Below are 26,107 nucleotides of genomic sequence, written 5' to 3' on the forward strand. Positions count from 1 at the left end.
CCTGAAGAACCCCAGGGACAGCAGAGCCTGCTGGGCTGCTATCTATGGGGTCGCAGAGAGTCAGACATGACTGAAGTGACTTAGCAGCAGCAGCAGCAGCAGATGTTTTTTAGGAACTCTTGATTTTTTGATGATCTAACATAGGTTGGCTATTAGATTTCTGGTTCCTCTGCCTTTTCTAAATCCAGCTTGAACATCTGGAAGTTCACAGTTCACGTACTGTTGAAGCCTGGCTTGAAAAATTTTGAACATTACTTTGCTAGGGTGTGAGATGAGTGCAATAGTGTGGTAGTTTGAACATTCTTTGGCATTGCTGTTTTTGGGGGATTGGAATGAAAACTGACCTTTCTCAGTCCTGTGGCTTCTGCTGAGTTTTCAAAATTTGCTGGCATATTAGGCACAGCACTTTCACAGCATCATCTTTCAGGACTTGAAATAGTTCAGCTGGAATTCCATCACCTCCACTAGCTTATTCTTAGTGATGCTTCCTAAGGCCCACTTGAGTTTGCATTCCAGGATGTCTGGCTCTAGGTGAGTGATCACACCATCATGGTTATCTGGGTCATTAAGATCTTTTTTGTACAGTTCTTCTGTGTATTCTTACCACCTCTTCTTAATATCTTCTGCTTCTGTTAGGTCCATACCATTTCTGTCCTTTGTTGTACCCATCTTTGCATGAAATGTTCCTTTGGTATCTCTCATTTTCTTGAAGAAATCTCTAGTCTTTTCCATCCTATTGTTTTCCTCTCTTTCTTTGCATTGATCCCTGAGGAAGGCTTTCTTGTCTCTCCTTTCTATTCTTTGGAAATCTGCATTCAAATAGATATATCTTTCCTTTTCTCCTTTGCCTTTCACGTCTTTTTTAAAGATGGATATTAAAAAAATAAAAAATCTTCCCAAGGTCCCATCACCACCTTCTTCTGCCTGAATGGCACAGCCAAGGGGGCTTGGTAGAAGTTGACCACCAGAGTCCTAAGTGGTGGCTACATTGGCCACCCCAGAACTGCTGTAGGAGAGGGGAGGAGGGTTTATTTTAGAATTACAAGGTAAGGGGTACCGTTCAGGGAGGGGCAGAGGAGGAGCCTAGATGTTCAGCCTCCTTGGAATCAAATTTAACTCATCTCACCATTGAACCTGGATTCAATCCCTGGGTTGGCAAGATCCCCTGGAGAAGGGCATGGCAACCCACTTCAGTATTCTTGCCTGGAGAATCCCATGGACAAGAGGAGCCTGGCGGGCCACAGTCCACGGGGTCGCAGAGAGTCAGACACGACTGCGTGACAGAGCACATCACTGAAGTGAATGAAAAATGTTAACGTTTCTGGATTCATGGCCCATTTCTGTAACATCCATTTTGACTTCATATTTGATGGAATCTATGCTCTGCAGATGTTACCCTGTTATTTCTCTAAATGACCACTGAGGTTGTACTACGATTTCCTTGTCTTCAGATGAGGAGACTGAGGCCCACAGAAACTGAGTGACTTGCCTGAGGGTGCACGCTTATGGAGCCAGAAGTTGAAGCCTGTGGCCTCTCTTAGATAACCCTCTGACTTGACCCGTTTCACTCTCTTGTCCGTTTCCCTCTCTGAAAGCATGACCTCTTATCTCTACCAGGATGTGTTCTTCAGCCACCTGTAAACACACATTTCAAGAATAGCATCTCACTTTTTCCTGCGGTATCCCACTTGATAACCTCCCTGGACACAAACATAGAGAGAATCTCTTTTGTTAACTTCGCAAACCTTTGTAACCTACCCTAAGTCAGAGTTGAGGTTGATGTTACCTTCAGTTCAGTTCAGTTCAGTTCAGTCGCTCAGTCGTGTTCCACTCTTTGCGACCCCATGAATTGCAGCACGCCACGCCTCCCTGTCCATCACCAACTCCTGGAGTTCACTCAAACTCACGTCCATCGAGTTGCTGATGCCATCCAGCCATCTCATCCTCTGTCATCCCCTCTTCCTCCTGCCCACAATCCCTCCCAGCATCACAGTCTTTTCCAATGTGTCAGCTCTTCACATGAGGTGGCCAAAGTACTGGAGTTTCAGCTTTAGCATCATTCCTTCCAAAGAACACCCAGGACTGATCTCCTTTAGAATGGAACCCTCAGTGAGTGTTTATTCAAGGGCTACCTAATGCGAAGAGATGACTCATTGGAAAAGACTCTGATGCTGGGAGAGATTAGGGGCAGGAGGAAGAGGGGACGACAGAGGATGAGATGGCTGGATGGCATCACTGACTCGATGGACATGAGTCTGATTGAACTCCAGGAGATGGTGATGGACAGGGAGGCCTGGCTTGCTGTGATTCATGGGGTCGCAAAGAGTCGGACACGACTGAGCAACTGAAATGAACTGAACAGAACAGAACAGAAGAGAGCCTTTAGAAGAAAACTTTAAAGGAGAATAACAAGTTTATCTTTCTTTAAAGTGTGTGGCAACTTGTGATGGCTTGCAAAATGGTTTGTGATCTTTCCCCGGGGTCTCAGAAAAAATACTTCTCTTTAATGTTTTCTTTCACTATCTGTTCATTTATAGCTGAGTAGCTTCTTCTCCAAGTCTTATCTCTTGAAGGCATTAGTCATCAGAGTTGAGACAAGCTACGTCCAGTCACAGAGTCCTTCTGTGTCTTCTGGGGTTGGACCCACAGGAGGCAAGTTGAGGGTTTCTCGTTTCTGACATTGTTTAAGAGGTTCATGGGGTTTTATGGGAGTTTATGGAATTGGGGTTCCAAGTTTTTGGAAACTACCTGAAATTCCTCCAGTAGCCCTCTTTACATGTTTTAGGGATGAGAAGTTCCTGCCCAATCGTGCTTTCAAAGGAGAGAACCAGGGATGACGTGAGGGAGTCATGAGGCTGGATAGCTTTGAAGGTATTTCTCTGTGTGGACTTCAGCATCGCGGCTCTAGTTCAGCATCTACCCACCCCCACCAGATCTGGTGTCTCATTGCCTCTCGTGCTGTAAAACCCAAATGAGAGGCTTTTAAATTATTTCTGTTGCCTAGAAAAGAGAAATATTATCCCTGGTGACAAAATCATCAAATTTTATTATGTACAAACCAGTGCTATATATTTCAGAGTTTTGCTTTCAAGGATATCATTTAGAAAAATGGCACGGCTTTTCATGGGCTTGGAAGTTTCTATTGTCAAAACATATTACCAGGGAAGTACAATGCATTGTAAAATTACAAAGAATCGCAATTCAGTCCTGTTTTGACTTTATTTATAAAAAACAGATTAATAGCAAATGAATAAAACTTTTAAACCATTCTCCGGGTAATAATACTAAACAAAACAACTAATAAAACAGCCGCATTCAAACAGCTGTTTAAGAAACCCCGATGATATTTCATCCATTGTCAAACTTGGCATTTGGGCAGAATAAAGACCAAAGTAAATATTTATTGATTCATGGGAGAACACTGAAAATTCCTCCTTTATAAGTAGAATAAGCAAATAAACCATGATTTATAAAAACCCTGGCTAACTAAATCAGCTAATGGGTCTATTCAAAAAATTCTTATCATGTAAACTGTGAACTGACAATTATAATTGAAAATTACCAGTTTCTCTATGAATTTAATATACATATAGTTAACCACCTGCTTAACTGTTATACAGAGCCATTTAAACGTGCAAATGGAAGTACAAATGTTTGAAGGCTTTTGAACCAAACACATTAATTGCCAGTGTGTGTTAATGGAAGCAGGCAGAATGGATGCTTACTTCTCTCTGTAATAAACATGAAATTTCCCTGGGCTTCTGAGCCTGTGCTGGGCACAAATGGAGGCCTTTTATAAGAGACGCTCGTCGGGGAAATTGAGGCCTGCAACCCCAACAAAACAGGTGAAAAGGAGACAGGGTGGAGGCTGCAGCAGCAAGATTCACTACAAGTGCCACACTCCTCTTACAGCTCTGTCCAAGCGGGGGATCGGGGGGCTCCCTGTGAGCCCAGACCACTGTGGAATCGGCAGTGAAGACTGGGATGAAGTGTGAAGCAGGCCCGGGGCCCACCTGTCAGCACGTGGCCCTGTGCTCTCCCTCAGCGGCCCTGTTTCCAGCTGGACCTGCCCTCACTGGGGTAGGGGAAGCATGAGTAAGGTACCACATTTGAACATTTTTTCAGAGCCAGCTGGTCAGCACCCAGGAGGGCACCCTGCTCACTGCTGTCCCCCACCTCTGCTCTGGCCAGTTTAATCAGTGCCCCCTGAGTCCATCACTCAGCTTTACCCTCCAGGCTAGTTTCTGGATGGTCTTTCAGTTCAGTTCAGTCACTCAGTTGTGTCCAACTCTTTGTGACCCCCATGACAGTCTCAAATATAAATTCCAGTCTCAGAAGATAAAGACTTTTCATCAGGGAGATATTGAGAAGGCTGTGCCATAGGCTCTGGGGGCAAGTTGCAGAGAAGAAGACATCCTGTGGGCGCAGCGATGCCACAGCACTTAATGATGGGTCCTCCTATGCAACAGCTTCCCAGCTCACCCCAGTCATTACCCAGCACGTTGGCTACTCAGTGAGAAGGCCCAGCTTACCCTGGACCCAGGTCTCTGTTGGGATTGCTACAAGAGGAAGAAAGGGACCCCAAAGCTCTTGGGAAATCAGGCTCTCCTTTCTTAGAAAAGAGAGAGACAGAAAAGGAGAAGTCAGCCTAAAGAGCACCACTGGCCTCTGACCATGTGCGTCTATGCACAAAGTACACAGCCTGGGAGGAAGTGGCTTGCAGAGACGTGACCCAAGGTCCAGACCCTGGTCCCGGGGAGCCCAGAGCTGGCCTTGGGCGGGCCGGGGCCTCTGCAGCAGAGGGAGGAGGAGATGGGGGAGGTGGAGTCTGGACCAGCTGTTGGGCTGGCCTCCGGGGGTGGGGTTCCCAGTCCCAAACCCAAAGGCTTAAGGGTCCTGAGCTGCTTCGCCCTGTCTGTGGAGGACCCTCTGTTGCAGGGAGCTGTTGGGTGGCAGTTGGAGGGATTTGGTGCTGGAGGTGCACTGGCAGTGACTCACGAGGGGGTGCTGTGGTGTGTCCAGGAGCGCGGGGTTCGCCCCCCGATAGCCAGGCAAGGCTAGGTGACCCACTGGGCCCTTGTGTCTGTGATTGAAGGGGTCCTGGCATGGGGGGAAAGTCCCGGGCCAACAGGACAAGTTGGTTTCCCTGGACAAGGACGAGCAACCACAGGGCAGGGCACTGAGGCTCTGGCAGGCAGGAGGGGCAGCATCTGAGATATAACCTTCTTTCACCAAATTCAGGGACAAATCTCATACCCCAAACCAAAACCACCACCCAAAGGGACAATTTCCTGTCAGCAAACTTATCTGATACAGGGAGCCCTCAATTCTGCTGATGGCAACCACTTCTGATTTATCCCTGGGTTGAAGGAATTTCTTGTACCTTCCTCTCCCTGGTGCTGGGATTGAGGTTCTGGGTCTCAGCTCTGCAGGCCGGGGAAGCCCTGCCTCCCAGCACGAATCCATTTCTTAATGTGAGCCACATGGTCAGCAAGAGGTGATTGAAGAGCCAGGGGATAAACCAGGCTCAAGGCAAACTTTGGGCTGCGAGAGACATCCCACCCCAGTATCTGCCTCGGAGCCTGCCGAGGGACAGTTTATCTTGGAACCAGCCAGGCAAGGCTGAGAGGTCAAAGGCCTGGTATCTATGACTGAGTGAGACTGCAAAAGAAGGTTAACATGTAGATTGCCCAGCTACCACCAGCTCAGTTTTCCCCGTGAGACCTCTGTATTGTAATCCGAAACAAATCTGAGACCATCAGAAATTCCTCTGATCAATGCAGATATCATTTAAAACATCTTCCTGTTGGCAGCAGGGGTCATTTTTATTTCCGGGAGGACAATTCTGAAGGTGGTTGTTTTAAGATGGTTTCAAGTACAACGCAACTAATTTTCTTAAAAATATCACATTTATCGGATGTGATCCTACAACTCTCTTAGAGGAACAGTTGTTGGGTTTCCATCCCTCTGTGTTTGAGATAAGCTGTCTTTTGACAGCATTACTGAGGTTTTTTTGTTATGTCAGATAAGATAAAAGTAGGTGTTTGTTGCTAGAGTTTCCCTTAGTACCTAGAATTCTGCATTTATTAAAATCTAAATGTTCCATATGTTGATTTGAGGATGGAATAATAAACATTGTGATTTGCTTTTAAAGTCACAATTGTAGAAGTAGGCTCTCTTAAGGGATTTACAGGGAATCTTGGAGTTCATCCTTTCCTAAAGAAGATAAACTAGATTTTTTGCTCAGTATTATATTCCTGCTGTATTGGCCTTTTGGCTAAGATCAAGTGGTGGCTCAGACGGAAAGCGTCTGTCTACAGTGTGGGAGACCTGGGTTCGATCCTTGGATGGGGAAGTTCCCTGGAGAAGGAAACAGCAACCCACTCCAGTACTCTTGCCTAGAAAATCCCATGGACAGAGGAGCCTAGTATCTATCCATGGGGTCGCAAAGAATTGGACACAACTGAGAGACTTCACTTTTCACTTACACATACATGTACTTGTGTTTTAATTTAGGAAAGAGAAACAATTGTAAAAGAACTTAGTTCCTAAGCTGTTTTTTCATGATCTCAGTTCTCTTGAAACTATTTAAACGAATCTGCATAAGGCTCTGATAGTGAATACTCAGTGTACAGTTTCTTACGTGTTCTCACATGAGCTCCTGGATCCTTCTGAATTATGCCAGAGATTATTACAGTTTAGTATTAGGGTTTTGCTTTCAACTTTCCGAACTGTAGTGACACAGGCTGTGTATGAAATATGGAAGTGTTTCGTCGAAAGCTTCCTTCACTCTTATCTGTTTACTGCCCACCAGTGTATCAGCTACCAAAAATAAGGGTAACCCTTTGTCTTCTAGTAGAGGGATACTTGGTGATGGTAATGTGTCCTTTCTTGGCTTCCCAGATACAGAAATAATATAATTCTTGATAGCTATCTTGCCTGCAGAGGGAAGTTTCCAGGTAAGAAATTGTGTGTGCACATGTGCATACACACACCCAATATATTTTGAAGTAAGCTAACTATATACCATAAACCTTTACACTTTATAAACATGGGCATCCCTGGTGGCTCAGGTGAAGAATCCGCCTGCAGTGCAGGAGACCTGGGTTCGATCTCTGCATTGGGAGATCCCCTGGAGGAGGGCATGGAAAGCCACTTCAGTATTCTTGCCTGGAGAAGCCCATGGACAGAGGAGCCGGGCGGGCTACAGTCCATGCGGTCACAGAGTCGGACATGGCTGAGAGACTAAGCACAGTAACTATAGACCATAAACCTTATACTTTATGTGCATTAACTCGATAAACCAGTCAAGACTGAATATTTGCAGGAAAAGATACTACGAATAAGGTATCATATACGAAATGCTTATCATGTGGACTCAGATGGATTCTGGTATCTAAAAGACCAAATTAAACAACGGACATTTTTGTTATGATAAGGAGTGTCTATATGTAAAGTTAGCATTTTTAGAACAGTTTATAACCTTTAGTCATCAAATAGGTATGGGGCTGGGGTCCCAGTGGGGAAATGGCTGAAGAATCAGGAAGTAAAATTTTTAAAGAAGTCTTCCCCTAGATAGTACAAGACTAGCAGAGAGGTATTTGTTGTTGTTCAGTTGCTAAGTTGTGTCTGACCCTGTAGCCCACCAGGATCCTCTGTCCATGGGATTTCCCAGGCATGGATACTAGAGTGGGTTGCCATTTCCTTCTCCAGGGGATCTTCCCGACCCAGGGATCGAACCTGTGTCTCCTGCATTGGCAGGTGGATTCTTTACCACTAATCCATCAGGGAAGCCCCACGAGAGGTGTTGTGCGCTCAGCTGTGTCTGACTCTTTGCAGACCCATGGGCTGTGTAACCTGCTGAGCTCCTCTGTCCACAGCATTTTCTGGACAAGAACTTTGGAGTGGGTCGCTGTTTCCTCTTCAGGCATCTTCCCAATCCAGGGATTGAACCTACACCTCTTGAGCCTCCTGCATTGGCAGGCAGGTTTTTTTTTTTTTTTATCATTAGTGCCTCCTGGAAAGCGCCAAGAGCAGTACTGGGGAAATATTGTTAAATGAATAAATCCAGGGCAGTTGATGCCCTTGTGTTTTTGTATTTATGTTCACAGACTTCATGGATTTTGGCAAGCTGAGTACCAAAGGTTGTGGAAAGCGGCACTTCTGTATTTTCAGCATAAAAGGTAGTTTTCAAATGTTAAACCACAATATTTACAAAGGTAGCCTGTGCACATATGTGTTACATATCTTCTTTGAAAACTGCAAGATGACATTTTAAGTAATAGCCAGTTTCTTTCGAAATTTTGTAGGTAGCTGAAACACAAAGGAAAAAACTTAACTTGTATGGATCTTCAGGGTGTTATGCTGAGTGGAAAAGGCAGTTGCAAAAGGTACGTATCTAAGCTCAGCATTCTCAAAATGCTAAGATTACAGACATGAACAGTCAGGGATTAGGGAAGCAGAGGGTGTGAGTGCCTTAGGGCAGCCCAAGGGAGTTTCCTTGCGGTGATGTAGTTATCTTGATTTGTAATGGTAATATAAACCCCAACATAGAATGCATGAGAACAATGAGTACATTCAAAAACTGGTAAAATCTGAAAAAGGCCTGAACACTAATTAATCAATTACTGTCAGTGTCAATTTCCTGATAGGGTTATAGCTATGGGTGGGAGAGCCTGGGTGATGGGCACACAGGATCTCTCTATAGTGGTAATGCAACTTTTTGTTAAACTCAAATGCCTCTGCTGAAGAAAGGATTCCAGCTACCAATCAAAAGTACTTCAGAAGCCATTCAGTCAAAGACTGGTATCCTTTCAGGACAAAGGTTTTTAGATATAAATGCTGTGACTCCTCATTTAGTATATGCTTAGGAGTACCCAGGTCTGTAAGTCTTAAACTGTGTAATTTAAAGCAACTGCTGTTTACATAACTTCTATTAAATTGATAGAATCAGGAACTTTTAGAGTGAGCAGCAATCTTACAGAGAATGCAGGCCAAATTTTCAGGTTACACCTCTGGGTTTTGGTATCCCCATTTTTAATCTGAAGGTTATGTCCTAGACTGCAATGCCCTGCCTAGTTCTAAATTTTATAACCCACAACTTTACAAAATAAACGACAGAAACTTTAATGGTGATCTTATAAATTTTTCCTTGCTATTTAGTGCATGAGCCAAACCTCTTAATTTATCGCTGACTGCAGATGTGGATGCAGATGACTCATTTATCATCATCTCACACATCATAGGGCTTCCCTGGTGGCTCAGACGGTAAAGCGTCTGTCTGCAGTGCAAGAGACCCGGGTACGATCCCTGGGTTGGGAAGATCCCCTGGGGAAGGAAATGGCAACCCACTCCAGTATTCTTGCCTGGAGAATCCCATGGGCGGAGGAGCCTTGTGGGCTACAGTCCACGGGGTCGCAAAGAGTCGGACACGACTGAGCAACTTCACTTTCACACGTTATAAACACTTGGAGAGTAAATTATCTGGGTTTATGTTTACCACTTAGCTAAGGTTTATAATTTTCCAGGACAGAAGGTCAAGGCAGTTTTCTGAGATGACATATTGTTACATATTTCCTGTACAAAATGTATGACTTCTGTCCATTTGAGTATGTATCTGGAGAGAGGCTACTTAGACCTACCTAGGTCTGCCACCAGACCTACTAAATTAATCCTGGAAAGATTCTGGCCAAACAAACATGACAACTCAGGAAACTTTTAAGAAGTAGTCACTATCATTTCAGAATAAATGGAGATAATGCTCTCTCAATGACCAATAGAGCCTAAGCTTTATCTTTCACATCAATTACTCTTTTTCCTGGAATGCTAATAACTGATTACCTTTTGGGGAAACTGAGGCCATCACAGAAACAGGCTCAGAATGCACCAGGGTTGTGTCTGGCCTGATGACAGCACACATCTACAGAAAGATCTTAGTGGTAATGCTCTGTATGATGGTGTTGATTTCCCTTAAATCTGTAACAATCAGAGTTATAGTCTTAACAAAAACAAAACACAACTAGTAACTCACAGCATCAGTGGAATAATTTTATTAACAAAAGGAACCCATGGGGTTCAGACAAGAGTACAAAATACAATTATTTTTTCCTTGTGGGTTAAATTGTTACATTTTTATAATAAAAATAAAAAGCTTTGATAGTTAACTTATCAAAAACATAACCCCTGCCTACTGAGTTTCTTATTGTGCAAAACAAAAACATCAATGTTCTGCCCATGGAAGAATTGTGTGAGCCAAAAGATGCACATTCTCAATTTCAAAAAATTCTGGATCAAAAAGAAAATTCTAAGGCCACGGTTTCTTTGCAAACAAAACAAGAGGAGAATGAACAAGCAAATAGCAGCTAAATTTTTATCGTCATTCCCAAGTATTCTCTATTCCAATGTAGAATCTTCTACATTCATCAGATAACTTCTTGATTATAAAAACGTATGCAGTTTCAACCTACTGCTTAAGGTCAGATATACCAATATCAATTCAATAAGGCAAATTATACCTTTTAGCTATTCTTGTTAAGTGCTAGAAAATCAGCTCTGTTTTACTTTGATGGGTGCACTTTATGATTTCTTTAAAAAAGGTGGCAAGACAATCCAAGTGAAGACCCTAGTAAGCAGCTGCCTTTCTACCTGCAGTCAGATGATTAAACTTGCTCTTCCTCCGTACAATTTTGTTGTTTCTTTCACTGTGTTTTGGTATCATGGAGATGGACAATGTCTTGACAAAACATGTAAACTGTAATTCAGAGGTCAAGAAATAGCTGGAGATGATCTTTTTTTATAGTACAAATAAAACTCTTCAGACAACACATAGCTACTTACACACAAAAACAAAGCAAAATAAAAGATCACCAAAAAACCAAAGGAAGGAGTAACGATTCATGACAATTTCAGTACCACAATTATTGGGAGAACAGCTTGCACTGTGATTTTCAACAGGGGCGTACAATGGAAGAACAGCTTAAGATGCTTACGTGATTACAGAGAAGAGAGGTATGCCCAGAAGGATTAAGAGTACATTTACCTAATGGTTGTATAAAAATCCCTGATCAAATGTCCATCTAATTTTTACATACAAAATTTAACCTTAGGACTTTTCTAACCGAATATACTGATCGGAAGAAAAGCTAACCATTCAGCTGAGTGAAGTACAGTATTTGGCATGGGAAGCACCAGGGTTTCCAGAGCAAACCCTTAGGACGTGGAGAAAACCAAAGTATCGGGCTGGTCTAAAATCTCTATCATGGGGATCCTGACCTCCCTTCCACTCAGCATCCAGAAATACTCTCAGCTCATGAAACCAACAGATTAAAGTAAAAACAAGTGAACGTTTGACTCTGACTAGGAGGTGACAGAGGGACAGAAAAACACTGCTCAGACTTTTAGCAGCAACACAATCTTGTTGGTCTGAATATCCTGAGGTTAAAGGATAGTAATATATTGCACCAAAATGATAAAAAAAAAAAAAAATCACAGTTTAAATAGAATTACTAAAGAAGTGGAATAACAATGGGCAACACAGTGACTGCCACCGTATTAGTACACTTATGTCTCTTGAGAGGAATTAACTTTATGACTTAAAAAAAAATGGTATTTCTGCCTTCTTGATTTTACATTAACTTGAAATACCCTTTGGTATACACATACTAACCTTCATCTAATGCTAACCTTACAAGTTTTGTCTTTAGTCCAGTTTCAGCTTTGGGGATAGGAGAGATAAGACTGCTATAGACAAATGAGCAGAAACTCCAGAGAAGACTTCTCAGGCCTGGAGCTTTAAACCGAATCTGATTCTGATAACACCGTTAGAGGTAGGTAAGAAAAGGCCTCTTTCCCCCCACTGTGCAGTTATCAACGCATCCTAAGGATGCAAGCTTTTTTGTTTTTTTAACCCTTTTTAAAATATGCTCCTAGGTAATTAAGACATGAGGAAAATCAAACACGTACCGTGCTAAAGTACTTAAAGGGGGTTGGTTAAGAAGTGGCAACTTCAACAAAATGTATTCTCAAGTTGAATTCACCTTTCCCCTTTCAACTGACAAGCCTTTAAAGGAACTCATTCTTGGTTTCATAATACTGTAGAGCCAATTTATAAACTACTTCTCAGACTATCACTAAAAGAGTGAAAACTGTACTTCATCAGTACCTTCTAAGACCGTGAGCTCAGAAAAGGATTCTTTTAAGGACCTTCAGTCCCATCGAGTATGGGAAGAAATCATGCCGACCCCGACACTGGAGGGTCTCGCTCCGTATTTAGAGTGGGCCCCTTTCCCGCACATGCACATTCTTGCGCTGCTACATTCTCTAAAATCAAGTCTCCTCCCAACACGCCCACACTGCCTCTGAGCTTAAGATACAGCGGCTCCACTTTGAGAAACCTTCTAAAGACACGCCCACAGTGTTTCCCCTCTTCACAGGCACCTTTCTCTCCCCTGGGTTGGCACAGGCACCCCTTCAACTTACTCTGTCACTGTCTGGACTTTCAGCACATTCTGAGACTTCTCACATCACACCTTCATCCCACTGTTCAAAGGGAACACAAGACCACATCACAAACTTGCGCAACACTCCTGCTGGCCCACTGGAAAGTTCTCGTCGCATTTTTTTAATTTCTTCCACCTTCGGTCTTGACGTTATGTTCTTAAGCTAATCTTCCCTCCCTATTCCCCAAAAAGGCAGGGGGAAAGAACCAACATTCTAACTTGATGACGAACACAGTGATTTCTGAAACATGTTCAAAGAATGAAGGAAACAGGCTGGGTCTCTTCTACATCACTAGGATGTGGGTCAACCTGAAAAAACGAGCAGACCAACATTATTACTGCAATGTTCTCTAACACAACTGTAGAACCTATTTCTAATTACATGACGGTTAAGCCAGGCTGCTCAAAGCTACTATTAAGAAGTCCCAAAGACTTCTAAGTTCTAAGAACACTATTAAGTTCTCTGTATTCCAGGTCCTTAAAGGCAATTCATGGTACTCTACAGGCATGCTAGAAAGTACCAAGAAAATACCGCAAAATGTGGTAAATGGACCAGTGATAATTTATCATCATCATCACAGAAAATTGTTGTATGTATCTTTTAATAACTGGGAATCAACAATGGACACAAGATTATTTACGAACAGAACAGCACAAGCCTAGTTTCCTTTTAATGTGTTTACCTCTGAATAAAGCGGCGGAGGCTGAAAGCGGAATTCCTGGATGCAGGCAAACATAGGACAGCACGACTCTCCCTCACAATTAGGGGGCTGAGGGTAAGGAGGAACGTGTCTAGAGAATTCTTCCTCTGACACCACGTCTGCATAATTTGGTGGTGCTGAAAAAAAACAAAAAACAAACAAAAAAAACAGTCAGACCTAAGAAATCCAGGCAGAAACTAATTACATTAATGTCTTCTGAACTCTGATAAAAATAAGAAATTTAGCTTAATTTGAAAATAAAACAAATGGTATTCTTCCCTCTAACCAGGAAGCTTTTATGCCCATTACAACAAAGAATATTCAATAGATTCTGCTTTTATTAAGTACTACACAAAGAGTTGGACACGACTGAGCGACTGAACTGAACACTGATTTTATTCTAGTCTCTTGAGTTGCATACGTTACAGTCTAGGTAAAAAAAAAAAAAAATCATGAAATGTGGCTACAAAAAATATATAACCACACTCTGATTATTTTTCATTATTTACCTATTATCAACAGCAGTCAGATGTCGATGGATGGTATTTCTGGACATGCCATTGGGAATTCTGTGTCTTGGCTAGGCCAAACTCTCAAGTCCCTGCCTAGAATAATGTTTGCTGATTTCTAGTAATAAGAAGAGTGAGGACAGCCACAGTGGCAGTAGTGATTATCATCTAAGCACTTCCCATCTCATAGGCGCTGCTCTTACGTACTCTGTACGTGTGACTTCATCATGAAAGAACCTCAAAACATCTTACCTTCGGGCTGTTCCGGCAGAGTCAGTGTCAACCAGCTCATATCCATAATGAACTGGCTGGCAACGCTGGAGTTTCTGCTGCCAAAACCATTGTATGGAACTGTGCCAATCACTAAGGGCAGCTCAAGCATCAACTTTTTAGCACCAGGAATGTGAATGTACACCTAATACGCCAAAAACCAAAACCACAACAAGAGAGAGAGACACAAACGTGAGTTAAACCTCATAGTGAGTAACCCAATTATTTTTTCATTAAAAAAGCTTCTTTTGTCTGCTACTATTCCCAACACAATCGCAAACTGTCCTGACAGAATAAAATGAGCAAGCCGAATGAAGAGCCCACAAAATACAGAAAACGCTCTGTGCTGGAGAACTGTGGCCTGAACACGCTTCACTGTCAGTGAGCATGGCTCACACAAAACCACAGGAAGTTAAGGATGCATCTTCACTGTAGCGAGCAGCCCTGACAGCACTTTCCTTAATTAAACCCCTCGGGGCTAGTTTTTGATGAAAAAACAGAGGCCGACCCTCTATTTCACAACCTGTTGTGACACTGACATAAAAGGACACCCTTCAGCGGCGGCACAGCACCGGGCCTGGCTCCAGCCCCACGTCTCATGCCCCAAGCTCCGCACTCACGGCTAAGGAGTAGTGCACGCCCCGCGCCTTACACCTCCGCTCTGTACTCACGGCTAAGGAGTAGTGCACGCGGATAATGCAGCAGTCCAGGATGGACGGCGTCACGGGCGGGATCTTGAGGGTCTTCCCGTTCCAGGTGTCGGTGCTCCCGGAGGCGATGTGGTTCCCGCGCACGTTGGCCACCATGAGCCGCACGGTCTTCGTCTTCCCGCTGGCCAGGTACGTCTGAGTCTGGAAAATGGCAGCTTTGGGAACAATCAGACGAGAGGAACAATTCTCTATTTCTGCATAGATCGGAATAGCTTCTCCTAAAAAGAAAACAGAAACACCTTCAGAGACTCTTCAGGAAGTTCTCACCACAGTGGAACAGAGCCGGCCCTGACAGAAGCTGAAATGTAGCAATGTGACTAAGAAGCTGAGAAGCCTCATGGAAAAATTTACTCTGCAAATCTGGGTCAGAGAAAAGAAAATTCACTGCAGCTTGTGCAGATCATGTTCCTAATTATTCCCTGATTCACTTTTCTCATGTAGCAATATTAGGCTACCAGTTCTAAAGATCTATGAATGACCATGATCTATAAAAATTGAGAGAAGATATACAAATAAATGATTTAGTACTATCTTAAGTACCAAACTCATCAATGCTTAACAAAATCTGCCCAAAAAAAGAACAAAGTTTGCACTTTAGGAACAGATGTTAAGCAATGGATGGTGTAAACAAATTTCACATCCACATTACACACCCACTGTCGCACTATCCCTTACCACCCCTGTCTCCAAACAGCCAGAACCCTGGAGCAGGGCCAAATCCACTGGATGGTAATGGGCCTTTCACAGATGGTTGTTCTGGTATTAGTCTGACTGTTGAAGAGTGTCAACGTTCTACATTTTAGCCCTGTGTGTACTATACCCAGCATGGAGTCAGAATGTCTAACAGTATTTTCATACAGCAACAGCTCTCTTCCAAGCAACACTGCTTGGAACAGTCTTCTGCAACATTAAAGTAAATTCTGGCATCTTCTCATTTTGGTGTTAGTTATGAATGTACCAGGACTGAAGTCAGAAACATTAGGATTGTTGGAATCTAATCATCTACTTACAAATATTTAAATATCAATGACTTATACTAGAATCATATTACTCATGTTTTAAAATAGTATATACTTCATTAATCATAAAACATATTATTGAAAATTACTTTCAATTAGCTAATTAATGAATCTTGCATTTGGAATTTTAGACAGTTTGCTTACCATTACAGTATCCCTTTCTTTCAATTTTGGCACTCAGCGAGACTGGACCAGAAGTGAAAAACCAACAGCCAACCATTTTCTCTTGAGTTTTCAATACAGGGGTCTTTAAAAGTTCAAATAATAGAATTACTTAAATTGATCTAGAAAATTCATAAACTTATATCATTTTTAAAAATAAAATAGTTGTAAAGAAATGTCTTCCAAAAAACAAATCAACCTTTTTTTATCTTCCTGTGACATTTCAGTATGCAACATACTGAAAGAAAGCATTAAAAATCATTCCCTTTTCAGGAAAACTAAGTGAATTTTCAGATTCAAATTAGGGTGACAGCATGCTATTTTATTCTATACTTTCATTGTGTTTCTGGGAAATGATACATCATCCTTTAAAAAAGCAATCAGAACCTAACTGTAGCAGTCCCTATTAACACGACAGAACTACCTTTTCTAAAAAAGGACTTTAGGTGTAGATCAGGAGAAGGAGAAATGGCATTCAAATCATTAATCAGAATGTTCTATTTGTCTTGGCGTTTAAAATGTTGAATAAGCAAACAGCCTTTTGTCCTTACTTCACATGCATTATTAGGCTGAAATTTCAAGGGTACTTAGAATAATTTGGGGCTTTTGTGTTATGGCAGTGCAACAACACACCAATGTAATGGATCTAAAGGATTACTGAACTCAGCACCCCACTTTCTATTCTATATCAGCAAAACAAAAAACAAAAAACAAAAAACACAAGGTTTAAAATACTCAGTTTACAAGAGGCACAAGCCAAAATTCACTGTAAAATCCAAAGTTGCAATATATAGCTTTTTAATAGATAAAGATAGTAAAGGATAATTAGCATCTCTTTTTGAAAATAAATAAATAAATAATTTGCCACAATGGCCCCATAAATAAATTAGAATTAGTTAACCACCCAATTCTAAGTAGTTTTTAAAACCACAAGGCAGTCATTAGCATCATCAATTTTCAAAATAGGTGCTGAACAGGTGATAAGTCACAGCTCTAAGCTGGGTCAGGCTATTGCATGATTTTGGCCAGAAGGGATCATGCAGCTAGGGCTTATCTGTTACATTTTCATAATAATTTCGTAACAGAGTAAATCCTATTTTATTTTTGTGTGAAAATAGAGTTAAACAACTTTTAACTCCTGTTTTTTATTCCCCTGATCTTTAAAAACACTGGCTAGAAAGAAGAAACCTCCAGTACTAAAAATACATCTTTGCAACATCAGTATCATGACGGAAAGTTTACATTATTAAGTAAAAAAAAATCATTCATTCATATTTAAATGATGAACCATTAGGTCCTTACTAGCTATCATGAAAGTATAAGGTATAATTTTATATTATTTTGATAATATGGGTTTAGATAAAAGAATCTACCTCATTAGCTCCCATCTTGCCTATTCTGTTGTTACTTACAGCCTGATCTTTCTTATCAGCCTAGAGTATTTCTGGTGATTATTAGAAGTTCAATGCTTTAATGCAGCCAAATCTGTCATAAGGAAATGAGAAGTGAAAGGAAGTCCAGAGCAGCTGCACAGACTCACTTAGCATTAGAAAATGACATGCAAAATGCACGGAGACACAGCATAATGGCCTGAGCGTCAATAACAGGCTGAGCGTGATTAGTACTCTTCTGTAATTACTGTTCCTCACCCTGCTATTAGGGAAGAGTTTAGAATACCACAGCCCTGTGACTGTGGCTGCTCTGGAAAAGTAACTGCTCTGTGTGTGCGCATTATTATTATTAAGCCTTATTAATGCATTTCGAGCCCATGTAACTTCTTGGCAAAAGAAGCCCTGAATAACAGGGACACAATCAAGAGTATTACAGCACACACTTTGTAATTTGCCTGACTTAGAATCATATATTTACAGTGAATGCACATGGGTTATAAGATTACATCAAAAAGTGACAGGACAGGCGGCCACTAGACTTGCTAAATGCAGGGATGATGGCTGAAAGCAGAGGACGACGGGCAGGGGAAGGGAGGGTGGAAGAACGTACTAGCAATGCTGGTGTGTTGACATCGATGTGACTGACCACCTGGAGTTCCCGCTTAACGCTCTGATCAGGTGCCTGGGGTCGTTCCAAAACTGCTCTCACACAGTACTGAATGCTTCCATATTTCCCAGTGAAGGAGGTTACCAGAGGTCTGCAAGAAACCGAAGACGTGATTTTTAAAGTTTCTTTTTCAGTTCAAAACAGGGAAAAACTGTTAAAAAGTGTTGTGGTGGTTTAGTCGCTCAGTTGTTGACTCTTTGTGATCCCATGGACTGGAACCTGCCAGGCTCCTCCGTCCATGGGATTTTCTGGAGTGGGTTGCCATTGCCTTCTCCAATCCATGGGGGAAACCCCTTAAATTAAGTGTCAGTTTAAAAAAAGAAAGGTGACAGGGCAGGGATCTATCAGGGGTTAGTTAGGATAAATATTTACACCTGAATGTTAGAAGGTACTCAGTAACCATACAATGTACAGACTTGTTCAGGGAAAGAAAACCCCCAAAGCTTCACAGTTTCACTTACTCAGATGGAAGTTGAAAACTAAATGGAAATTCATGTTTTCCAGGCTGTAGTAAGAGGATGCCTTCCCCTAAAAAAGACAATATATTTTTATTTAAGTTTCATATTAGATCAAGAATTTTCAGTGTAAATCATAATTTTTTTTAAAGGGAGGTTTTCCTGGCTGTACCACTGAATATACTTCAAAAAGTACATTAACCCGAGATTTAGAGAATTATTGATAAATTTTGAATCAACTTTTACCAAGCTCAATCAATTTCAAATTACATATATATGTATATAAACATATATGCTATCTGCAAACAGACCAATTACCTAATTGCCATCAAGTACCAGAGCTCCCACATACATATGTATGTATATACAACCATACATACCTATATACACATAAACATTTATTTTCCCCACCTGTATACTAGCATGAGTATAATATGTTAGTATACTATTATATTAACCTGAGATACAAATATTACATAGGACCCAAAGCTAATTTAGAAAAAAAAACATCTATTTATTTTAGGCATATCACAAAAATCAGACTATATACTCTTTGGGCAGAGCTGGAAAAGGAGGTGAAAAATTTCCTTGGTGTGCTATGCATATCGGGTATAATACTTAACAGCCAATTCAACAGGACCAGTTACTAGGCAGGAATCACTACTGATCAATAGAGAATGTTGTTTCGCTTGGGACAGAGAGGTGTGGATGGCCAGGCATGGCCACAGCTCCTTCCTCCTGCTCTGGGGTCAGCTGGCCCCATTTCATTTCCAACAGCTTACCCCTGACCATGAGAAAGCTGGGAGGCAGACTGTGGATGGACTGAGCAAGGTCAGAGGCACCACTGGAGTGCCGACTGAGTGCCCAGACTCTTGGTCAGCTTCAAAGCCAACGCCAGGGACGTCAGTGTTGGTTGGGTGGCTCCCCAGAGAGACCTATAAACGTCCCCTTCATTCTGTGTGCACAGATCCAGGTACAGAACTAAATCCCCCAAGGGTGGGGTGACTTGAGATGAAAAAAGATTGAGCATTTTCTCTACTGTAGCCATTCATTAAAAAAAAATTTAAAGGTGAGAAATCACTAGTGAAATGGTTAAATAGTTAATAGGTCTTAGAACACAACAGTCTAAGCCCTTCATCAATTCAGTTAGTATTTCAACTCTATACTTTTGAAAGTTGTAAGTGTTAGTCACTCGGTCATATCTGACTCTTTGCTACCCTATGGACTGTGGCCTGCCAGGCTCTTCTGTTCATGGGATTCTCAGGCAGGAATTCTGGAGTGGATAGCCGTCCCCTTCTCCAGAGGAGCTTTCGGACCCAGGGATCAAGCCTGGGACTCCTGCAATGAAGGCAGATTCTTTACCATCTGAGCCACCAGGGAGACCCTTCTCACTTTCAACCTTGTACTTTTACGAAAAGGGAATGCATCATTGGCTCATTAACTCTCCTAAATCTATCTCCGATTTTCAATGTGTGATATATTAGGTGAAAAAAATCGTAACAGCATTTGCCACTTACAATCATTCAGATAGAAATATTCAACAGGTGGTTAACTTGGAAGCAAAGTGATAAGTCATAGGGACATGTTAAATGTTAATAACATGTTAAATAATAGTGACAGAGTGAGTCCCAGGGCTCAAGTGTGTCCAGGGCCACTAAACAAGCCCCAGCACCACAAGGTGGGAAAGCCTCTCTACTCTGTAACTATCAAGTACGAGGCTCAAGGAATCCTGATACTCCTGAGACCTGGGCTAAAGTTCCAAATTGTAATCATCAGATAGCTCAGCACAATAAAGTACTTAAAATGTTTAAAGATGTGGATTTCATTACGTCCAAAATTTATAGTGATTGTCAGGTACAAAGCTGATACAAAGCTAAGTAACTTCAATCTCCAAATAGACCTTGGGAGGAAAGATGGCTGCAGACACTTGTATGCAAGTAATGACCCTAGGCTGGACTGCAAGGAGATCCAACCAGTCTATTCTAAAGGAGATCAGTTCTGGGTGTTCACTGGAAGGACTGATGTTGAAGCTGAAACTCCGATACTTTGGCCACCTCATGTGAAGAGTTGACTCATTGGAAAAGACCCTGATGCTGGGAAGGATTGGGGGCAGGAGGAGAAGGGGACAGCAGAGGATGAGATGGCTGGATGGCATCACTGACTTGATGGACATGAGTTTGAATAAGCTCCAGGAGTTGGTAATGGACAGGTGGTAATGGAGGCTTTCCCTCCAACACAAGTTGGAGGCCTTGTGTGCTGCGATTCATGGGGTCACAAAGAGTTGGACACAACTGAGCGACTGAACTGAACTGAATGACCCTAGGATGCCCAGTCTATTGTGGGGGGGGGTGGGTTGGGGTAGGGGGGTGAACCATCTCCACAGTTGATGTAAGGGGTTGGCATGGAGACAAGGATTAGGTGAAGGGAAGGGCATGGCAGGCAAGCATGAAGAACAGAGTTGTGCAGGACACTGGAAGAGAATAAGAGAGATGAAGTTCTCTCTTCAGAAAAACCAAATAGGAACCAGAACATTTAAAATGACTTTGATGTACACCCGTGGCGGATTCATGTCAATGTATGGCAAAACCAACACAATATTGTAAAATAATTAGCCTCCAGTTAAAGTAAATAAATTTATATTAAAAAAATGACTTTGAACTACCTCAAAACATAAAGAAAGTTGGGTAGCTCAGCTGGTAAAGAATCCGCCTGCAATGCAGGAGACCCTGGTTCGATACCTGGGTCGGGAAGTTCCACTGGAGAAGGGATAGGCTAAGCACTCCAGTATTCTGGGGCTTCCCTGCTGCCTCAGACGGTAAACAATCCGCCTGCAATGCAGGAGACCTGGGTTCAATCCCTGGGTTGGGAAGATTCCCCTGGAGGAGGGCATGGCAACCCATTTCAGTATTCTTTCCTGGAGACTCTCCAAAGGACAGAGGAGCCAGGCAGGACACACCCCATGTCTCCATGGGGTCACAAAGAGTTGGACATGACTGTATGACTAAGCATACAGCGCAGCACTGGGATCGAATCTTGGCTTGCTTTCTTCCTCTTTATTAACTTTTAATTAAGATGGTCCATAAACTGAATCGTGTCCACTTCTGCTCTCAAGGTTCATTACCTTTGCCTTATGCAATGAGACCTAAAATGTCACAAGATGCTTCATTCACTCATGGTTCCTCAGCCCAAGAGCAGAATTCAGGGCACTGGTGAGTCCTAAGCTACCAGACCAACACAGGGGAAGAGCCTGGAGCTCCAAGGTTGAGGAATGTACACAAGGTCATCCTCCTGGTGCGCCGCCAACATGTGAAACCAACTCTCTGATGTGTCTTTTCTACCATTACTGATAAAAATATGAAGAAAATCAACCACCAAAACAGCAAGGAGTTAGATTAACAAGGCTAACAAATTATCCAGTAGATTTTTTGAAAACACATCCCATCACCTAGATTTCAAAAAATCTCTTCAGGTGACTGGAATTCAGGTAGATTTTGAAATTAAACAAACCTAAGATCTACAGTTATATAATGTTGCTAACTTTTCCCAGACTATAGATATTAGGAGGTTTTTTTTTCCCCCCTCTATTAAGTCAACTAAAATAGACTTATGATTTTACTTTACGCCAGTGTTTGTTACTGTATGTTCTAAAACAAGCTAAGATTTTTCAGGTTGTCTAGAATGACCCATTCTATTTCATCAGAATAACAAAAAATCTGACCTGTGAATCAGAACACTATTTGACAGTCTGTATTTCACCAAAGCGTTCTTCCCACTGCAAATCCCAGGTCTAACTTCTATTAATCTTGTATCTATTTACTCACTAGTTATGGGCACAGACATACAGGCAGTTCAAAGCCGTGGACAAAAACTCAGTAGATATGGACACAGAGAGTCTGAAGTCCTGGACAAATCTGTTACTTCCCTCTTCCATTGCCCTTGACTCCAGTCAGCCATCTTGGAAATCTGTGTTGTCTGTTACCTTTGGGGAAGGCCTGTGTGGGCTGACTCTGGAAACCATACTGATCAAAGGGCATAAAGTAAGAAAGAACTGTCACCTAATATACTGCATTTATTAATCTCAGAGAGGGCTTTGGTTCACGTGTGCTTTCCTCACTGAAGTTTTTGGAATTAGTTGATGCTCACATACCTTAAAGATTTAACTGTGAACTACTGTTCCATAGCAGGACAAGGCAAAACTGCGTTTACTATTGATTTTTGTATAATACATAGCAAAGGGTAAACACTGATACACTGCATTTTACTCTTCAAAGGCGGACAGTCTACATCACTGTTTCATTTTACAGATAAATGCTGAAGCTGATGAGGCAAAAAGGTAAAACAGTTTAAAGGAGCTCCTCAACTAATAGGAGACTAAGACTCACTGTCCCTCGTATTTTAAGGGAATCTATTTTTGCACCAACATTAACGGAATCCATGCGGTGAATTTTCACAGGGGTACTTCTGGCAAATCCTACACTATTAACGACTTCAGAAGCAGGGTCATCATTCCTCCACAAACTCTTTCAGTGGCCAGATCCCACTGTAACTCAAGGTTTAGGGGAGGTGTAAGGAAGGAAGGAAGAAGATGCAAAGAAAACAAAAAGAAGCGAAGGATAAAGACAAAGGAAGAACTCTTAAACCCGCTCCCCCAAAGGGGGGAAATCCCAGGATGATGGATCAAGTCAAAAAGCACTTCCTTTGAACTCCTAATGCTCAGGGAACGACTTCCCTCCTAAGATTTGAGCTTTTTGCTAACTCATCATGAAGCAAGAAAGATGCGAGTTGGGGGTTGATGGCGGGGCAGGGAGGAATGCTGGTGAAGGGAAGACCCGTAAAACACCGGGCACATCAGGACAGACTGGTTCTGCCCTCCATTCCTTAGGCCACAAGGAACAGGACCTAGAGCCCCAGATCCTGGTTCCCATGGCAACGGCTCACTCCCACAGCCCGCCTGGACGGTCCTGGGACCCCGAGGAAGCTCCCAGCGAGGCAGGGGCGGGGCGCCAGGTGGAGAGGAGAATCTTTTCCCCGGGGTTGTGAGGTGGGGGTGCGCAGGCATTGTTGCTCACCCGTCACAGCCCCCAAAGGGATGCTGGGCCACCCCGCGAGCGGACCCCACCCCCGGAAACCTTCTCCCCGGCCCCCTGGCCGGTGGGCGTCCCCCGGAGCGCTCCTTCCCCGTCCCCCCCGGCCCCTCTCCCAGGCCGGGGTCGGCGCTCACCCGCCGGGGGCTCGCGCAGGCTGAGGCGCACGTTGAGGTACTCCACCTCCGAGGTGGCCGCCGGGGCAGCGGCACCGGTGCTCGGGCCCCAGGAGGCGGTGGCGCGGCCCTGGGCCTCCAGGCGCAGCGCGCGCAGGGCCACCGGCTCGGCCGCCTCCAGCAGCACGTGTCCAGCCACGGTCTCGCCGCTCGAGTAGCAGCCCTTGCGCTCGTCCTCGAACACCAGACCCAGGCTCTTCACGCGGCCCTCGGAGCCCGCCGCTGCTGCCGCGGACCCCGCCTCGCCGCCCATCCTACCGGGCGACGCGGCCGCGCCGAGGCGGTCGGCAGCGGCCCGGAGCCGAGGTCGCGAGCCGAGCGGCGCCGCTGTCACGGGCGCCAGGCGCACGCCGAGGGCCCCCACGCCCGCCGTGCGCTGCCCGGTGGAGCCCGGGCGCGCCGTAGGGCCTGTCGCTTTAACAAACCCAGCTGGCGAAGGCGAGGGGCCGGGACAGCCCACCCCCGGCGCACGCCCATAGGCCGGCTGGGAGCCCCGCGACGTGCCGATTGGTTGTAAAGGACTACTGAGTCATTTCATTGGCGCCCCCGCGCAAGGTCTGGAGCAGGACGGCAGTGCGTGATCAACGAGTGGTGACCAATCAGGATACGCGAGGGTGCACGTGCACAGGCCGATTATTGGCTGGGGCAAGGCACGGTCCTGGGGCCCTGACCAATAGAGAGGCGTTGCGCCCATGTGGACAGCTAGTGGGAAACAATATTTGTTAGGGAGGGGGCGGAAACAGGAATCTCCGGCTTGCGGCGTGTCAGCCGTTCCCATGGTTACAGGTGGAGGCGGGGTTTCTAGTAGCCTGAGCGTAAGGGGATTCGCACTGGAACGTGAGGTGGGTGCCTGTAAAGGGTTTGTGGTTCTGATTACATCTGTATTAAGAGGATGTACGTGTCCTGGAGAAACGAATTTAACAGTATATCCTTGTGAGATTTGGGGGCCGGCCGCCTCGGAATTTAGGTTCCCGAGCCCCAGCCACTCCCGCGTTTCAGAATTGCCCGCCTAAGATAGAGCTGCAGACAGGGAGACTGAAGGCTGTGGTTCTCAACCTGAAAGGACCCTAAGGAGTTCAGCTGCCCATTTCCTCTTTCAGCCTCTTTAGACTGAGAGTGGTAGGAATGGTCGTTCTTCCAGCTCTGAATAAGGTCATCAACCAGGCTGTTTCTAAACAGCGTCTGCCACCCGAGTTTCTGCCCCACCCTAAAGGAGTTCCTGACCTCCGTGTCATAATTCACGAAAATTTCCAGTTGCCTTGATGACTTATTCTTCTTGTCCGCAGCTTCTGTCACCTCTCCTTAGTTTTGTTTTCTTCTTTAATCCTTCATTCCTTCTCGATTCTGATTTTATTATTATTATTGTTATCTAACGTCTCTGCCACTATCAGGCCATCATTTTCTAACCCTTATAAATTCTTCCCTTATAAAAAAAAAATAGCAACGTTGTGAGGATCACGGAATGACCAATCATACACTGAGATTTAAAAATCTTCCCTGATATCGATGTTTCTTTTGTTTTTTTAAAATAATCCCAAACTAAAGGTTGATTTTCTGCTCTAAATTTAACGTGTTAACATGGAACTTTAATAAGGTTTTACAAGGTTTACAACTTTTATCTCTTCCTAAAGAACATGGAAAAGGCCCCAAATCCATCTCTGCATAAATTCCTGAACTAGCTGCTCTTCTCTTTTTTTCCAGTTTATCTAGATTTGCCCCCAGCATGATCTTACTCTACCACTTTTTTTTTTTTTATCGTAACCTAACCTTGTATACGGAGGCTTCCCTGGTACCTCAGCTGGTAAAGAATCCGCCTGTCATGAAGAAGACCCCAGTTCCATCCCAGTGTGTTAGGCTAACACAATCATTAGTATGGTTGATTTTAGGGTTTTAGGTGTATTATTTTATTATTTTCTTAGTTTGTGCCTGTGGTGGGTGTTTCTGTTACACCTTTCTTGTCTTTTCAAATATTCCTATGTCTTTTAGTAATCTATTTAAATGTATCCACTGATTTTGAACTATATCTCTTTGTAGTGTTTTCGCTTTTGCTTTCTTTAGGGGTCAGTAACCCTTTGATGCCATAGTTGGCATGTATATTACATCCACATGTATTGACAACTCCATCAGACAGTGTTTACATTTTTGCTTCAGGTAATAACATATTTTAAAGAATCTAAGAAAAATATCGTCTATTATCATTTCTGTTACTCTTTCTTTCTTCGGAAGTTCCAAGTTCCCACAGGGAATAGTTCAGGTTGAAGGATTCCTTCTGGTATTTTAGTGAAGGCCTGCTGCAATGAGTTCCCTTAGTTTGTCTGAGAAAGTTTTATTTTGACATCATTACTGAAGGATATGTGTGTGAAATATGGACTTCTGGGCTGGCAATTCTTTTCTTTCTTTCTTTTTTTTTTTTTTTACATTGCCACGTACCTTATTTTTAAAATTGAAATATAGTTGGTTTACAGC

The 26,107-nt window shown here is 43.3% G+C and overlaps 1 protein-coding gene across 1 annotated transcript; it reads right to left on the minus strand.

Moving 5' to 3' along the window:
• Positions 1-10,144: 10,144 nt before the first annotated feature.
• ARRDC4 (arrestin domain containing 4) lies at positions 10,145-23,894 on the minus strand. The gene is made up of 8 exons (XM_068991203.1): positions 23,603-23,894; positions 18,388-18,454; positions 17,870-18,017; positions 15,851-15,953; positions 14,649-14,905; positions 13,960-14,122; positions 13,181-13,335; positions 10,145-12,806 (listed from the first exon to the last, which is right to left on the minus strand). The coding sequence occupies exons 1-8, from the start codon at positions 23,892-23,894 to the stop codon at positions 12,750-12,752; spliced, it is 1,242 nt and encodes a 413-aa protein (XP_068847304.1). The 3' UTR covers positions 10,145-12,749.
• Between the last annotated feature and the right edge of the window lie 2,213 nt (positions 23,895-26,107).

This window comes from Capricornis sumatraensis, chromosome 19 (genome assembly GCF_032405125.1).
Source record: "Capricornis sumatraensis isolate serow.1 chromosome 19, serow.2, whole genome shotgun sequence".
Lineage (NCBI taxonomy): Eukaryota > Metazoa > Chordata > Mammalia > Artiodactyla > Bovidae > Capricornis > Capricornis sumatraensis.

Coding starts and splice junctions, on each gene's coding strand:
- ARRDC4 (XM_068991203.1), bottom strand. CDS start 23,894: ATGGGCGGCGAGGCGGGGTCCGCGGCAGCAGCGGCGGGCTCCGAGGGC. Junction 15,954..17,869: donor TCAACACACCAGCATTGCTA/GTACGTTCTTCC, acceptor GAACTTTTAAAG/ACCCCTGTATTGAAAACTCA. Junction 12,807..13,180: donor CTCCGCCGCTTTATTCAGAG/GTAAACACATTA, acceptor TCGTTTTTTCAG/GTTGACCCACATCCTAGTGA.